This window comes from Cnephaeus nilssonii (genome assembly GCF_951640355.1).
Source record: "Cnephaeus nilssonii genome assembly, chromosome: 8".
Taxonomy (NCBI): Eukaryota; Metazoa; Chordata; class Mammalia; order Chiroptera; family Vespertilionidae; genus Cnephaeus; species Cnephaeus nilssonii.
The window spans coordinates 17,627,431-17,644,760 of NC_137079.1; the positions used below are offsets into that span (position 1 = coordinate 17,627,431).

The window sequence follows — 17,330 nt, forward strand, 5'->3', positions numbered from 1 at the left end:
ACTCTTTCTAAAAATCAATGGAAAAATATCCTCAGGTGAGGATTAACAAAATAAAATAAAAACATGAAAAAATACAGGATTAAGTCAGGCAGCTCTGCTGTTATTTTAACATGTATATTTTGTGTTAAAATTGTACTTCTTTCTAAAAAAAATATGTTTTTTCAACTGAATTCTTGTGGGCACTGTTCATTTTGTCTGTCCCAGGTAAACAAGAGCTTCTATTCCATCTTTCCTTAATGCTTGCCTTTCTTTACTTAGATTTGGGGTCAGGTGGTGGCCCTGCAACCTCAGCTCTCTGCTAGATTCAAGAAAATGGTACATTTGCAGCTATCTAGGGTTTGTTGCTGTCGTTGTTATAAGGGTGGGAACAATGCTTTCTCCATTCTAAGTGAAAACTAGAACTCCCAACTACCTACCTTTTAGCCACACTTTACACATTTTTCTAATTCCAAGAAGGCACACGAAATTGTTTTAAAATGTACACCATAACCAGAATTTTATGTCAAGTTTACCATAGCTATTGAAGGAAATACGTCACATACAAAATAGTTCTTGAGTTTTAACCATGACTTTGTTAAATTTTATCAACATGTAAAATCTGTATGCAATAATTAAGAAGTGTTACATGATGTCACTGTATAACAATTAAACTGTGTACTTCTCTCTGTATATCAAAAAAGGTAAGGAGAAGAAAAGTGCATATGATAAAAACACCTTTTACTCAATGCTAAATTTTATTCAATAGACTTTTTACCAAGCTTCTATGTTACCAGCATTGCAAAATTTCAGTTCCTTGAAAATGGAAATTACTTTGACTTTCTACTTGACATGTACAGAGCTTCTATTCTCTGGGCCTCTTATGACACAATCACAAAGGCAATAATACCTACTAGAACCATGACAGCAATGGTCTGGAGAGTTGATCTGTATAAATAACATGCCACCAAAAATACAAATTAAAATCAGGACAATCTTTGTTTTCTACAAGGCAGGCAAAGTCAACTAAAAACATCCAGTACTAGGGAGGGTGAAGAAATAGATACCTTCTCATACACTGCTGTGAAGGGATAAATTGGTTCAAATTTTATGATGGGTATCAGGCAAGGTGTTGAAAATTTTTAAAATATGCCTATGTTTTGACCCAGCAATTCTACTAAGAAGAAAAAAAAAAAAACTACAATAAGGAGATAATTAGGCAAGTGCACATATATACTTATGTGCAAGGATTGAGCATTATTTATAATAGCATATAGAAAAAAATAAAACAAAACAAAAAAACAACCTAAATTTCTATCTGTGGAACATCAGAAAAATGGTTTCAAGTACATCCATAAAAATTGAATAGCATATAGCCATTAAAAATAATAAAACAGCATCAGAGACTCTAGGGAAGAAGCTATTGGGAGGGGTCCTGAATTTTAAGGATCAAATTGAAACTGTTTAAGCTTCCAGGCAGAAAAGAACAAGATACCAGCATGGGGTAAAGTCAGATTGTCATCGGCTTTGGTGAAATACCAATAGACATTAAATAACTGTAAAAGATCAGTGCAAATCTAGATCTGAGGCAAATTAGGCCTCAGACTGCTAAATTGGCTTTGTTTCTTTGCTATCTGTCTAATCAAATGCAAAACTACAGATCCACTGAGTCAATCACCAGATAGCTAAGTAAAGGTAAATAAGTAACCAGATAAGATTAACACCGAGTATTTTGGTGCTTTTTTTCATCTTTTCAATGCTACTAACAACAGCTAACATTACTATTACTATTATTCTTTTTTTTTTTTCAGGATTTATTTATTTTTAAAATCTTTATTTTTGAAAATATTACATAGGTCCTCCCCACCCCATTAACCTCTTCCAGCCCACTCCTGTCCTGCCCCCAGGCCCTCACCACCCCACAATTGTCTTGTGTCCACACGTTATGCATATATGCATACAAGGTCATTGGTTGATCTCTACCAACCACCTCCCACTGTTACTATTATTCTTACTATGTGCCAGGTTCCATTCTAAGTTCTAAGCACTTTTATTTATATTAACTCATGTAATCCTCTTAAGGGCCGTAGGATACAGGTACCATTATTCCTATTTTATAGATAAGGAATCTCAGACTGACAGGGGTTAAATATCTTGCCTAAGTTAGTAAGGGGAAGAGCTAAGATTTAAACCTACAGTTTGACTATTCAGACCACCCTCTTGACCACTGCATTTATACTGCCTCTAAATTAATAAGATCCTGATTTAAGGAAATACTAAATGCCTTTGTGAAATTAGATACATACTTAGGTCCAACTATTATGTGTTCAATCAAATTCTATTTGATTTGTTAAAAATAAAATAAAATTTGATTTTTAAAATTACTATACAATAAATTCTCTTCTTACTTAAGCTATCTCTCATTGTAGGATATTTGCTTCTATTACAGAGGGAATAAAAGATGATTCTTCAGAGACTGAATACTTGCTCACATAAGATTTCTACTTTATAGCTAAGACTGCCACCTAGTGGGCCACAGCAAAAATCTTTATCAATAAAATCAAGACAAAGAACTTTGAGGTATAAAATACAAAACACACAAAAACATAGGAAGACAAATATTAAGATACTAGAGGCCTGATGCACGAATTCATGCACCGGTGGGGTCCCTCGGCCTGGCCAGCAATGGGGGCCATCTTGCCCAGTCCCGATGGGGGCCAGCTGGCCGGGGAGGGACGGCAGGAGGGCTCCAGAGCGTGTCCAGCCCTCTCGCCCAGTCCCGATCAGCCGGACCCCAGCAGCAAACTAACCTACCGGTCGGAGAGTCTGCCCACTGGTAGTCAGTGCGCATCACAGTGATTGGTCGAGCAGTCAGACACTTAGCATATTACGCTTTTATTATATAGGAATGTATCAACTTTCAATGAGACTTTTCTGGAAACTCACATTTTCCATAATTAACAAAAACAATTTTTTTTTAATTAGTGATTTATGAAATACTGATGCTTTCAACTAAAAGAACAGTGCCTCACCCCTGAGGTTCCTGTGGGTAACTGTTCTCCCTAGGGCCTTACAGCACTGTATGAAGACAATGACAATATGCAGCATGTTGTACTATATGTGTTCCCGTGTCATTCCTTCCTCAGCCTATAAGTTCAAGGACAGAAACCTTATTCACTTTAATGTCCCTTGTATCGATAAATGGCTTGAACGCAAAAGTGCATGAAAAGTTTGAAGAGCCCTGGCTGGTGTGTCAGTGGTTAGAGCATCAGCCCAGGACCAAAGGGTCTTGAGTTCGATTCCCAGTAAAGGGCATGCAACTGGGTGCAGGTTTGTTCTGCAGCCCTGGTCGGGGAGCCTGCAAGAGGCAACCAATCTATATGTGTTTCCCTCACATCTATCTATGTCTGTCTGTCTGTCTCTCTCCCCCTCCCCCACCTTCCCCTACACTCTATCTAAAAACAATGGAAAAATATCAACTGAGGATTTTTTAAAGAGAAGTCAGAAGACAATCTATCTTAATTTTTCCCTATTTTATAAACATAAGCTGTACCTTTTTAAAAATCCTCACCAGAGGATAGTTTTTTATTACTAGTGGTTTTTAGAGAGAGGTAAGGATAGTGGAAAAAGGGGAAGAGAGAAACAGAAACATCGAGGTGAGAAACATCAATCTGTTGACTCCCCTACATACCCCAAACAAGAATTGAACCCATAACCTAGGCATATGCCCTGACCAGGAATCGAACCCACAACCTTTTGATGTACAGGACGATGCTCCAACCAATTGAGCAACCGGGCCAGGGCCATATGCTGTACCTTTATTGTTTTAATATACTTTATTGATTTTTTACAGAGAGGAAGGGAGAGGGAGAGTTAGAAACATCGATGAGAGAGAAACATCAATCAGCTGCCTCCTGCACACCACCCCCGCCCCCCACTGGGGATGTGCCACAACCAAGGTACATGCCCTTGACCGGAATCGAACCTGGGACCCTTGAGTCCACAGGCCGACGCTCTATCCGCTGAGCCAAACCGGTCAGGGCAATATATGCTGTACCTTTAATAGAATTCTCAACCCTGGCAATTTGCTCCCAGGGAACATTTAGTAAGGTCTGGGACCTTTCTGATTGTCATAATTTGAGGGAAAGTATGCTACTGGCATCTAAAGAAGTCAGGGATGCTGCTAAACATCCTATAGTGTACAGTGACAACCCCAACACCAAAAAACATTCAGCTATAAATATCAATACCGCCAAGGTTGAATAGCCTGCTTCCTCCTAACCATTTTTCCTAGAAAGTATACAGATTAATAAAAAATACCAGTTTACAATGATAAACCGAGCCTAGAACCCAATTGTTTTACATTAGAAACTTATTTTTATATTGGTTTAATACACACAGGCTTTTTCTAGAAACATACAGTATATAATGTATATAGAATATAGTATGATTAACCTTTGTAAATCAAAGCTGCACTTTGTATTTTTCAGATCTTTACAAAGAATTCTTTATCACTTAAAGGAAAATACCAATTATGACATGTAAGTTGCCAATGCATCACAACTGTATTAGTCTATATGTAGCCACCACATTGTAGACAAAAAAACCCCACAAAAACAGTTTTATGGAAAGTAACTTCACAGGGTAATCTGATCATAAGTTCCTAACTGGGCAGGTCATGGTGGGCAATCATATAATTTCTTCAGTAAAAGTTTTATCTTTTGTCTTAAGCAAGCCCTGTCCATGTTTCTGTGCATCCAGGCTGACATACCTATATTTGAAAGGCCTCTTATCAGACCCTTCCTTCTAAAGTGTGACCACCATGATGAAAACACATCATCTTGTTAACTATCCTGTAATCCACCCCCTGCCTTGCTTTCTCCCCGCTTCATGTAACCTTCCTTAGTTCCAACGCATAAAAGCTGCTACAAACTGTCATTTCTTAGAAGAATTTTTCTCTCAGTCTACTGAGATCTTACTTCCAGGTGTTATCTTCTATTTGGCTCAAATAAATTCTTATAAAAAGTCTCTACAGGTCTGGATGTTTCTTACATCCAAAAAGCTTTACATTTAGCAAGATAAATGAGGCATATAACCGGAGATCATTAACTACTTATTGAAGCTGCTGGTGAACAAATGAAGATGAGGGAAAATGGCGTGCTCCAAGACAGCAGTCGCCAACCGGTGGTCTGTGGACCACTGGTGGTCCGTGAGGTCCGAAAGGTTGGCGACCGCTGCTCCCAGAGACCATGAAAGATCCTTCCCCCTTCCCACGTACTATTCCCAATGCATCCCTCCCATCTGGCTGTTCCTGAGTTTTATCCTTATATAATAAACAGTAATCTAGTCTCTAAGTATGCTCACTTTAGGGACACTCCCTCTCTTTCTAAAAGTTGCTTAAGATTTTACAAGGTTTTTTAAAATAGTACTGATGTATTTGTCAGTGAAGGCAAAAATCCCACTGATCTGATCCCATCCTAAGTGTGGTGATTTAACCTTCTGTGAGAAGCCTGAGTCAAATGGAAAAGCCCAACCGAGCTCTGAGCCAGCAGTCAACTGCCAGCCATCAGACATCATGTACAGCTGAGCCTTCACCACCAGCTGCCATTTGACTGCAAACACAAATATTTAGAGATGCCAAGTAAGAATTGCTCTCAGTTGAGCCCAAACATGGAATGAAGATAATTATTAATTAATAAGTTGTTGTTTTAACACCCTACATTTGGGATGAATTGTTACACAGCAATGGAAAACTAGAATACCTTCTCATTTAATCACTTGTTTTTGTTTGTTATCTTTACCACATGTATATATCATTAAGAATAAATTAAGCCCTGGCCAGTTTGGCTCAGGGGATAGAGCCTCAGCCTGAGGACTGAAGGGTCCCAGGTTCAATTCCGGTCAAGGGCACATGCCCGGGTTGCGGGATCAGTCCCCCTAGTGAGTGTGCAAAATCTTAATAATGATACACTAGGTTGTGATATTTCATGTAACTTTTGTTTTATCTACTTTTTTATTTATGTTAAAACTATCATTTATTCTAAATAATTTAACAAAAATTACATGCTATAAAATGAAGAAACTTAAAAATTTTCAGAGTCCTGAATATTGTGATACTTTCACAAAGCTATAATCCTTACTAATAAAAGCCTAAGTGGTTGTCACGCCGTGATGCCCTCACGCCGTCACAAAATGGCTGTGTAATAGCAGGCGCGTGCAGGTAGGCAGGGCTGGGCTTGAGGCTGCGTGCGCGGCACAGAGCCTGCCTGGGAGTCCCGCCTCCTCCTGGCGTGGAGGCAGGACCCTCGGCTCTGGTCTACCTCTTTGGGGCAATCCATAGAGGAGCCCTGGATGGGTGGGCGGGGCCTAACTCTTTGGGGCAATCGATTGTGGGGCTCTCGCACTGTGACAGGGCACAGGCCAGGCTGGGGGACCCTCCCCCCACCAGTGCATGAATTTCATGCACCGGGCCTCTAGTTTTATATAAAATAAAATGTTTTCTAAAAGTTGCTTAAGATTTTACAAGGTTTTTAAAAATAGTACTGATGTATTTGTCAGTGAAGGCAAAAATCCCATTGATCTGATCCCATCCTAAGTGTGGTGATTTAGCACTACAGCATGGACAGAATTATCTGTATTATTTTGTTCATCCCAATGCTTCAGAAAGACAAACCTCTAGTTCCCATCAAAAAGAAAAGAAAAAAGTAATCTCCCTCCTTATCCAATATGATAATCAAAAGAGCAAGTTACTTAAGAGAGTATCAGTCACCAACAACTTGTTCCCAACCTGCAGAAAGTTTTCATATCAAGATACGATGTAGTATTTTTAAAAATAATCAAGAAATAAACTCTTTTTTTGGTACAACTGAACTACAAGCATAAGAAATCATAAAATATAGGCATCATGCTATACAGGCAGTCCTCGGGTTACGTCGGACTCGACATACATCGTTTCGTGGTTACATCACCATCTCCCATTTACAGTCTTTATTTAAAAAAAAGAGTTCTGTCATTTAGACGTATGTATATATGTGCTTTATGTTTTTTATTATTTATTTACCACAAGTAAAGGTCAGGAATTGTTATCTTTCTTTTAAATTTTTTTTTACTGTTTCACTTCATTACTGCTGTGTATGTGCTCCATGTGAGTGATGTAGGTGCTTTTGTAGGTGGGTTCCGACTTACGGCGAAAATCGCATTACATCACGCGGTAGGAACAGATCTCCCACATAAACGAAAGACCTACTATATAGGCAAACTGCTATACCATGACTGCAAGTACTACAATTAACCTAAACTCTTTCAAATTACAAATTGTGTTCTGAGAATCAATGTTAGGAGTTATTAGCTCTAAGAGATGACAATGCAAAAAAAAAAGAAAAAGAAAAGAAAAGCAGTATCATAAAATTTGAGTTATAATTGTATTATATTATAAATTTTGTCACCTTAAATTTGTAACATACTTGCAAACTAAAGAAAGTATTATTACAGAAAGTCTTACCTTCGTCCACAGAAAATTGACAGCTTTTATCATTGAAGAAAAGAATTTTCTTCTTATCAGGACGATTTACAAATAGTATCTGGTCCCCTAAAGCCTTCAAGATAAAGAAAAATTTTTCAGTTAACTCCAAATTACTTTACCAACACCATCAACACCCAATTATTTTTCTTTCTTTCTTTTTTTTTTTTTACAACAAAGGACTCCCATTTCTTTTAACCCTCAGTATATCAATTTCAGCTCTTGAGTTTCTTGAGCAGTTCTGACTATACTTAAGAGTTGATATTTCAAGACATTTATTCTTAGAGGTCTTCCAAAGTACAGAAAAAAATACCTATTTTAAAACAGAATAAAATTCAGTATGTGTGACAATTACAATTTGGGACCACAGGACTTTTTTATTAATCTAAGAAAAATGGTAGGATTTTAGTGTTTTTACTTTTCCCTCTACCTTGAAATATTTTGCTACTTACTCATCATTACACCTCAATTATTTCCAAATATGTTTTAAAAGCTAAAATAAGAAAATGGAAGAATGAACAAATCACCTAGAATTGTAATGCTATAGTGAAATAGCCACATTTCAGTTTTCTTATTGCCCAAATTACTGCATCATCCACCAAGAAAATATAAAAGACTAGGGAGACTTGGTTGTCTTTCACCTTTCTTGAGCACAGCTGACAATTCAGAATTTATTTTCTACTACTCAGAGCAATGACAAGAAAACTGAAAGATGTTTCACTATTATTAATGAGTGAGAACAAGAATGAAAAAGCCTGAGAGATAGCACTTTAGACCAGCGGTCGCCAACGGGTGGCCCATGAGGTCTGAAAGGTTGGCGACCACTGCTTTAGACTCTACTGACAGTAAAATGCATCACAGAAATGGTCTCAAAATAGAAGTGCTTAGATGACAACACCACAGATGAATAATCTCAAGCTTATAAATCAATGTGAACAACCTATTTCAAAAGACATAAAGGAAATAAAGTATTTTTACTCAGTTATTCAACAGGAAGGACTTCATCATACAATATTGTGTGATAAGAATCTTTGCCATCTCACTTTGCTAAAAGGATATATAATAATATTCTTTCATCTTTCTGATGTTTGCCAATATATACTTGGTACAAAGGCTTGCTATGCTAAATCCTTATTAAAATGTTGACTAAATCTGTTTTTCACCATCCCTTTATTTTTATGTAAATTATTCATAACATGGCTTAAAATATTTTTGTAAATAATAAAATAGACTCCATTGCACCCAGGTAGTAAGAACAGAATAAACATTCTGGGTTCAAACAATTTAGAAATAATCCCTCCTAAAAATGAAATAGACTACGCTTTTCATGACCCCTTAAGCTCTAATCCTTAGGGAACACAGCCACTAAAGATAAGGTGTCAGAGTAACTTTACATCACAAAATTGTCTACAATAGAATAAACAATTACCAGTTTATGCCACTGTTCTACTTAAGAATGTAATGAAAAGCCTACTGCATAGTAATAATGCTAGTCCCTAAGAAAAAATGGGAGGAAATAACAAAAAAACAGAAGGAAACATAGCTAGCACTCTCACCCGTTAAGCTAGGATTCAGTAGTTCTACGTTTTTAACATCTACAGAGTACATAATTTATATACTTTGGTCACATTTTATGTGCGGCATTTCTGCAGGTTAACCTTACCAGTAGATACTTTTTAAGTTAAAAATCTTAAAAGGGTCAGGCTTCTAGCAATGGTCAAGTAGCTCCTAAGGGACCAACCCTCCCACAGAAAATTACTATAAATTCTGGACATTTTTCAAAAAAGTAAAAGAGCTAAAAGAACAAAACAGATCATATGCCACCCACTGTAGAAAAGAAAGTTTGGAGTGCATTCTAGCCAAGATACCTGATCACTTAAAAACAAAACCAACAAACTAAAACATAGTTTGGAGGAGTAAAACAGAATCCTGGGTCTTCATACTGATAGCTCACAATGTTCAGTAAACAGAACATTATCTAACAGAAATTTATTAGATATATGAAGAAACAGGAAATTCAAGAGACAAAGAGTCAGTGCAGACCAGCTCCAAGATGAAATTAGAAGAGGAGGATTTTAAAGCAACTATATAAGAAATTAAACTCAAGGGGGTAATGGGAAATTTGCTTGTAAAGAATGAAATGAAATTTCAAAATAGAAACCATAAAGAATAAAGAGTCTAGAAATGAAAAATATATTATCTAAAATAAAAAATTCACCAATTGGGCTTAACAAAATGGAAGTAAAGAAAAGTTAGTGGACTTAACAATAGATCAATAGAACAAACAAAAAACAGGTTGGAAAAATATATATAAACAGAGCCTCAGAAATTTGTGGGATAACACCAAAAAGTCTAATATATGTAACTGAATTACCAAGAGGTAGAGGAGAGAAAGGAGTAATTTTTTCCAACAGGTAACAAAAATAATGAACCTGTTTACAGATTAGCATCCATCATCAGTAACTGAAGAATAGAGACTAGCAGCCTTTCCCTGTGAGTTCCAAATTTAAACGGGAAATGTAATCTGTATGACTTTCTTTTAAATTCTCACTCAAGCATATGTTTTTATTGATTTTTGAGAGAGACAGAGAGACATCAATGCAAGAGAAACATACATCAGTTGCCTCCCATATTGCGCCTGACCTAGAATGGAACCTGCCACCTTTTGGTATATGGGACAATGTTGTAACCAACTGAACCACCCGGCCAGGGCAAAACTTTCCAGAAACATTCTGAAGAGTCAAAAAATCACACATACCATCACCACAAAAGGGAGCTGTCACAGGTACACAAAAATGGCTGTGCTCTGTAGCACAAACACAAATTTCAAATTTTCAACTGCCCCACCACAACCCCAAGTACATATGATGAAGGCTTTAAAAATAAAAATTTAGCCCCAGCCAGGTGGCTTAATTGGTTGGAGTGTTGTCCCGTACACCAAATGATTGTGGTCCAATGCCCGGTCAGGATTCATATGGGAGGCAACAGATCAATGTTTCTCACATCAATGCTTCTCTCTAATATCCTCAGGTGAAGATAAAAATAAAAATTTAAAAATTCTTGCTTTTTTATAAAAGCAAAATGACATTATTAATTCAAATTATATTAAGGCATAGAAAGAAAAGTTACCTTGACAGCTTTCTGGGAATTGGGCAGTCCTTCCTCTATGTCTTCTAGAAGAATTCCTCCTAAGCCTCGCTGGTCATGCTTATCTAAAAGCCTAAGCAGAGCCTTCTTATCTTTTAAGTTGTACTTGGGCTTGAAGGCATACTTCCCATCTATTACTTCGATTTTGGGATTATTGACTAATGCCTGTAACAGTGACACAATTTGAATATATTAACAAAAGAAAAGCTCACATATACTTTCTTAAACTCTACTAATTATTTTAAAAATACAATACCCAATTAATGGCAAATTAAAAGTATCTTATGTATATCAACTAGTAGATCTAAAATACTGGACATCCATGATCCAAAATAATAGACTATAGAGATCAGCATGGTGCTCACATTTTATAAAAGAAAATTAATTACATAAATTATTTGGATGAGAAATAAACCATTTTATCACAACTACTTTGAAGAAAGCTATACCCATATTCTTTTGGAAAACCAAAGAGGTAAGAATCAATAAAACAGCTATTAACATTAATGGACAAAGTGAACTGGGTATTGCCTATCCCACTCTCAAAAGTATATAGTTTATTGCATATTGCCATTATGGGATAAACACTACACTGGGATGAAGATATCAACAGCCAGTCTACCCCACTTGGTATCAAATGGCACTAGCAGCTGTGGAAGGAAATGAAAAGGACCAAACTAGTGCATATAAGAATGAAACTGAGTAGGATCATAGGAATTACTGAATACGATTATGATCCTAGTCAGTTCTGTTGTACAGCAAATATCAGAAGAAAACTCTTCAAGAAAGAGCAACCCTGTTTTCTTTTGCAGCTGCCAGCCTGACCCTGAAAGGAGAACAAAAAGAAACAAAGAAGGAGGGAGAATAAAATAGTAATAAATGTAATCTTTAATCTCTGTAGTCTGTGAAATTCCAAGATTAGGTATAGCAACAAAATTTAAATGTGGATTACCACTATTTGTATATCATTAATACAATGAGCTACAATGATAGCGATTAACTGGTTCATTTATATTATGAAAATTAAGAAAAATATTTCGCTTGGTAAAATAAATTAACTGAATTATATTTTAAGAATTTTACATTTGGTCTTTAAAATATAGCACTGGTCCTAGAAAACAGCCTTCTAAATTGTCATTTAATATTTAAACAGAAAAGAAACAAATATCTGAATCTTTAAACTGCTATCCATTTCCAAATTAGCATGGTCACCGATTGGTTTGGGGTTCCTTTTCTTCCAATGCTGTGTTTACATACACAATGTTCATAATTATTCTTCCAAGTTACCTAGTACAGGCAGTAACATAAAACTATCAAATCATACTAATAGTAATACTATAACAAATATCTCACTGAACAAAATATCTTGCTATCCCTACAATACCTCATGCTTTCAATGTCCCAAAACATTTGTAAAAACAATACAATTTCCCAACACATACATTATAAATTCAGCAATTCAAAATAAGAAACAATAATTTTGTAAAAACTAAATGGAGCCTGGCCAGTGTTGCCAAATGGTTAGGCATCGGTCCATAAACCAAGAGGTCCCTGGTTCCATTCCCAGTCAGTCAGGGCACATGCCCAGGTTGCGGGCTCAATCCCCAGTAAGGATGTTCAGTAGGCATAAGATCAATGATTCTCTCTAATCTTGGATGTTTCTATCCCTCTCCTTCTCCCTTCCTCTCTCTAAAAAATATCAATAAAAACGTATTTAAAAAAAAAACTTGCTGGGCCAGAATGGCTCAGTAATTGTCAACCTGTGAAACAGGAGAGCACGTTTTGATACTCAGTCAGGGCACATGCCCAGGTTGCACAATCAGTCCCCAGTAGGGAGCATGAAGAAGGCAGCTGATCAATGATTCTCTCTCATCATTGATATTTCTATCTCTCTCCCTCTCCCTTTCTCTCTGAAATCAATAAAAATATTTTTTAATTAAAAAACAAAAATAAATGGAATACAATGGCTGACTTTTTATAACTTTTATGCTAAAGTCTTTGACACTTTTAAACAGATATATAAGACTAGAGGCCCGTTGCACGAAGATTCATGCAATAGGCCTTCCTTCCCCTGGCTGCTGGCACCTGTTTTCCTCAGGCACCCGGGACCCAGGCCTTCACTCCGGCCGCCGCCTTCTGTCTTCACTCCGGCCGAGCCTTCAGTCTTCACTCCAGCAGGAGCACTACTCCTGTAGCTCCCTCCGACCCCCATCCTCCCCCTCATAGCAGGCGTCCCACCCCACCCAGCCATTCCACGCCTGCACGCGTGCTGCCCAGAGGCCCGGAGCGGCTGGGGGGCGGGGCCTCCAGTTGATTTGCATACTCACTCCTGGTTGGCTGGTGGGTGTCGTGAAGTGACGGTCAATTTGCGTGTTTCTCTTTTATTAGTGATTATATGAAAATAAAATAATCTTAAAATGTTTACAAAATAAAGACTCTATACCAATGCTTTTATGAAAAAGTAAAAACAATTATCAGTTTCAGTATATTAATCCTTTGCACTCTGATGTCGAGTGTGATTCGACACGGTTAGCAGTAGAATAAAGGAATTGAAAAAAGCGAGTACAAAGGGTTAAAAACCCTAGTTACAGCATATATTTCATGGTAATCAACTATTTTTTTTATAATATTTTAAGCCTATTCTTACCTCAGACATTAGCCATTGTTTCTGCTTGAGTCCAATATCTAAATGTTGTGTTTCATCCAAAATTTCTTCTAAAGTTAGAGGATGTGTATCTCCTCGCTGATGACGCGTCTATTTGGGGGGAGATAATATTGGAATTCTTCAATGCTAGATGCATTAAATAATAGTTACAAGTAAATAAATCGCTTCAGCAATGTAGAGCATGGATTATTTAAAGCAGGACAATTATAGTGATGAAAAGAATGGACTATAAAATCAGACAGAACCAGGTTCAAACTCAGAGTTCTATAAAATCAAATGTTAAACTGAGAGAAAATATTTGCAACAACATCACCAGGAACTAATCTTCCTAACGTTTTAAGGGTTCCAAAAATCTAACAGGAAAATGACCCAAAGAGAGGAACACATAAATCACAGAAAAAGAAATGCAATGACCTTAAATACAAAAAGATACTCAACCTATACCAAGAGATTTTTTTACCTATTATGTTGGCAAAAATCCATGCCTGATGATAAAGGCTGTAAGAAAATACACTCCTCACACACTACTATTATGAATACTAATTGAAGAGCATTTGAAATCTTGCTCCACAGCATATGTCTGCAGTTTGACTCAAATAAACTCATAAAACATTTTTAATACTGTTTTGTTTTTTTAGAGAGAGAGAAAAACATCAATTTGTTGTTTCACTTATTTATGCATTTTTGGTTGATTCTAATATGTGCCCTGCCTGGGGATTGAACCTGCAACTTTGGTGTATCATCGGGATGCAGCTCTAACCAACTGAGATACCTGGCCAGGGCAAAAAAAATACTAATTGATACAACTCCTAGGGAGGGCAATTTTATAACATAAATATATTTAAACCCTATGACCCAGCAATCCCATTTCTAGGAATTTGCCCTACATAAAAAAGTGACAAGGTCGCACGGAGCAGCAGCATTTGTATAAGGAAAATATTAGAAACAACCCACGTGGCTGATTAAATAAACTAGCACATCTATGCTACCATACAGATGTTAAACAAAATGCAGATGTCTTCTATGTACAAATTTCAAAAGTCATCCAGGACAAATTATTAAATTAAAAAACATAAGCTGACACCAAATGTCAGTGAGAATGTGGACAAACAGAAACTTTCATTCACTGCTGGTGGAAATGCAAAATGGTACAGCTGCTCTGGAAGACAGTTTGGCAGTTTCTTTTGAAATTAAACATACCGTATTTTCCAGCGTATAAGACGACTGGGCGTATAAGACGACCCCCAACTTTTCCAGTTAAAATATAGAGTTTGGGATATACTTGCCATATAAGACTACCCCTCTTCCAATGCACACCAAATAAAAATTAAAAAAACATCAGATTTGATTTCAATATGGTAATTTTAATTCAAATGCTTATGACATGCAGGTACTTAGCAGGAAAACTCACTTATAAACATAAGGCTGTTTGTCATCAAACATGTAAACATAAAACAGTGCAAGTGGATTAAACCTTTCCTAATTCACTCTAAAGCTGAAAGGAAGGATAAGACAATAAACCCATGGGAGCTGCCATGCTGTTTGTTTTCTAAGCTGTCAACCAAACTGGAACTGATGATGATAGGAGGAAGGTAACAACAGAGAGAGAGCAAGTGCTGGGCAAGTCCCTGGCGAGTTAGCAACGCCCATCATAACGGCAAGCTACGGTATTTTTACAGGTTTTGCTGGCGTGACAGTTTCCCTTTAAAAGCCTTCAAAATCATCCTGTTCGTCATCTGATATCATAAGTACTACATCAATGACATCTTGTGATACATTTGTAAGGCAGTCATCGTATGGATCGAGTTCCGTATCAGATGGTGTGGTCTCAGCTTCGGCTTCCTCTTCATCTTGCCAAAAGTAGTCATCCTCCATACCATCTAATGAATTTGACATGCCACACTTCTTGAAAGACTTGATTACTGTTTCTGCATCAATATCATTCCAGGCTTTTATGACAAACTTGCACAAAACATCCAACAAACAAGCACGCATGTTTCCTCCTTTTGTGAATGACTTTTCGCCGCTAACCATCCATTCATTCCACTGTTCTCGAATGTGATCTTTAAATGGCTTGTTTAAGCACACATCCAGTGGCTGTGCCAACGATGTCAATCCTGCAGGAATAACTGCCGCATCTGTGTTTAGTCTTGCAAGCCTTTGCTTGGTGCTGGGAGTTAAATGAGCCTGAACTATCCCACACCAGTAGACTACGTTTTTTAATAAGTCCACCTGGTCACCTGCTCCATACATTATCAAGCCATAGCTTTACCCCTTCTTCATCCATCCAGCCTTTTTCATTCACATGTACAAAACAACCAACAGGGAACTTGAGTTTCGGCATTGTTTTTCTTTTAAAAATAATCATTGGTCTCAGTTTGGCGCCATCAGCTGTGCATCCTAGTACCACTGTAAAACTGGACTTCTCATATCCTGTTGTTTTTATTAAAATTGTTTTTTCACCTTTTTGATGGACAGTTTTATTTCCAACCATATCAAAATTCATTGAAGTTTCATCCATATTTCCAATGCTACTTAACGCATAGCCATGTTTAGTGCGCTGTTGTATTACGTATCGATGGAAACTATTTACTTAGCTATCAAGATCTGCAGATAATTTTTGGGCAATTTTCGTCTTTTGCCTCAGTACCATATTATGCCTTCCCATGATCTAGTACACCAGGATACAGTGGCCTTAAATCTGTTGCTGTGATCTGGGTTACACCTGCCCACTGAAGTGCAAACAAACGTACAGTAATAGGATACAAGGGCAGGCCAGATGGGTGAAAGAGGCGTGTTTTTCTGGGCACAGCGCCACTCTCTCTCTTTTTTCCATATCCCGGGCGACCCGGACGCCTGCAGCTTGCTCCGCCCTTCACTTACACCTTCCTGGTGAGGCGCCCCCTCACCTTGTCATCAGGACCGCGTTAAGTCACTTCTTTCCACGAATCCTGGTGAGTGGATTTTCTTCTACCGTACTTGTACAGCGCCGCCCCTGCTGCTTTCATACGGTCACCGCATACGGTGGGGGGGAGCTCAAAAATGGCCGCAGCCGCATCCCCACCGTATGCGGCCGCACTCCATTCATTTCAGTGGAGCCAGACCGTATGCGGCACAAAAAGGAGCCGATTGGAGAAACTTGCGGTCTCCGTCGGGCTCCATTGAAATGAATGGAGTGCGGCCGTTTTTGAGCTCCCCCCACCATATGCGGTGACCACAGATTCTCCAGTCTGGCTCGGAAGTTTCAGCACCCGCCCTATAAGACGACACCCGACTTTTGAGAAGATTTTCCTGGGTTAAAAAGTTGTCTTATACGCCGGAAAATATGGTACTCTTCATTATCATATGATCTAGCAATTATGTTCCTTAGTATTTACTCAAAGAAGATGAAAACTTATTTTTACACAAACACCTGCACACAAATGTTTGTAGCAGTTTTATTCATAATTGTCAAAACTTGGGAGCAATCAAAATGTCCTTCAGTAGGTGAATTGATAAACTGGGTACATCCAGACAGTGAAATATTATTCAGCACAAAAAGAAATGAACTATCAAGTCACGAAAAGACATGGAGGAACCTTAAATGCCTATTAATAAGTGAAAGAAGCCAATCTGATAAGGCTACATACCAACTATATGACATTCTGGAGGCAAAACTATGGGGGCAGTAAACAATTCAGAGGCTGCTAAGGGTTAAGAGAGCAGGAGGGATGAACAAGCAGAGCACACAGGATTTTTAGGTCAGTGAAACTATTCTGCATGATACTATCATGATGAACACATTCATTATACATTTGTCAAAACCCATACAATGTACCTCACCAAGAGTGAATCCTAATGTAAATTAGAGACTTAAAATGATAATGATGTATCAATGTATATTTATAGATTTTGAAGAATATAGTGCAGGATGCCGAGAGCATGGGAGGTTGGGGGTGGCAGCAGTGAACACACGAGAACTCTGCTTCCTGCCCAGTTATTATAAACCTAAAACTGCTCTAAAAAAATAAAATCACTAATGGG

General features: G+C 37.6%; 1 protein-coding gene across 2 annotated transcripts in view; it reads right to left on the bottom strand.

The window, feature by feature from the left end:
• GTF2E2 (general transcription factor IIE subunit 2) overlaps window positions 1-17,330 on the bottom strand; it is a 93,031-nt gene that overhangs the window by 45,567 nt on the left and 30,134 nt on the right. For both annotated transcript variants that reach the window (XM_079779282.1, XM_079779281.1), the window contains exons 4-6: window positions 13,290-13,397; window positions 10,625-10,807; window positions 7,478-7,571 (exon numbers count right to left, since the gene is read on the bottom strand). In XM_079779282.1, coding sequence (XP_079635408.1) covers window positions 7,478-7,571; window positions 10,625-10,807; window positions 13,290-13,397 — 385 coding nt within the window. The remainder of the gene's footprint in view (window positions 1-7,477; window positions 7,572-10,624; window positions 10,808-13,289; window positions 13,398-17,330) is intronic.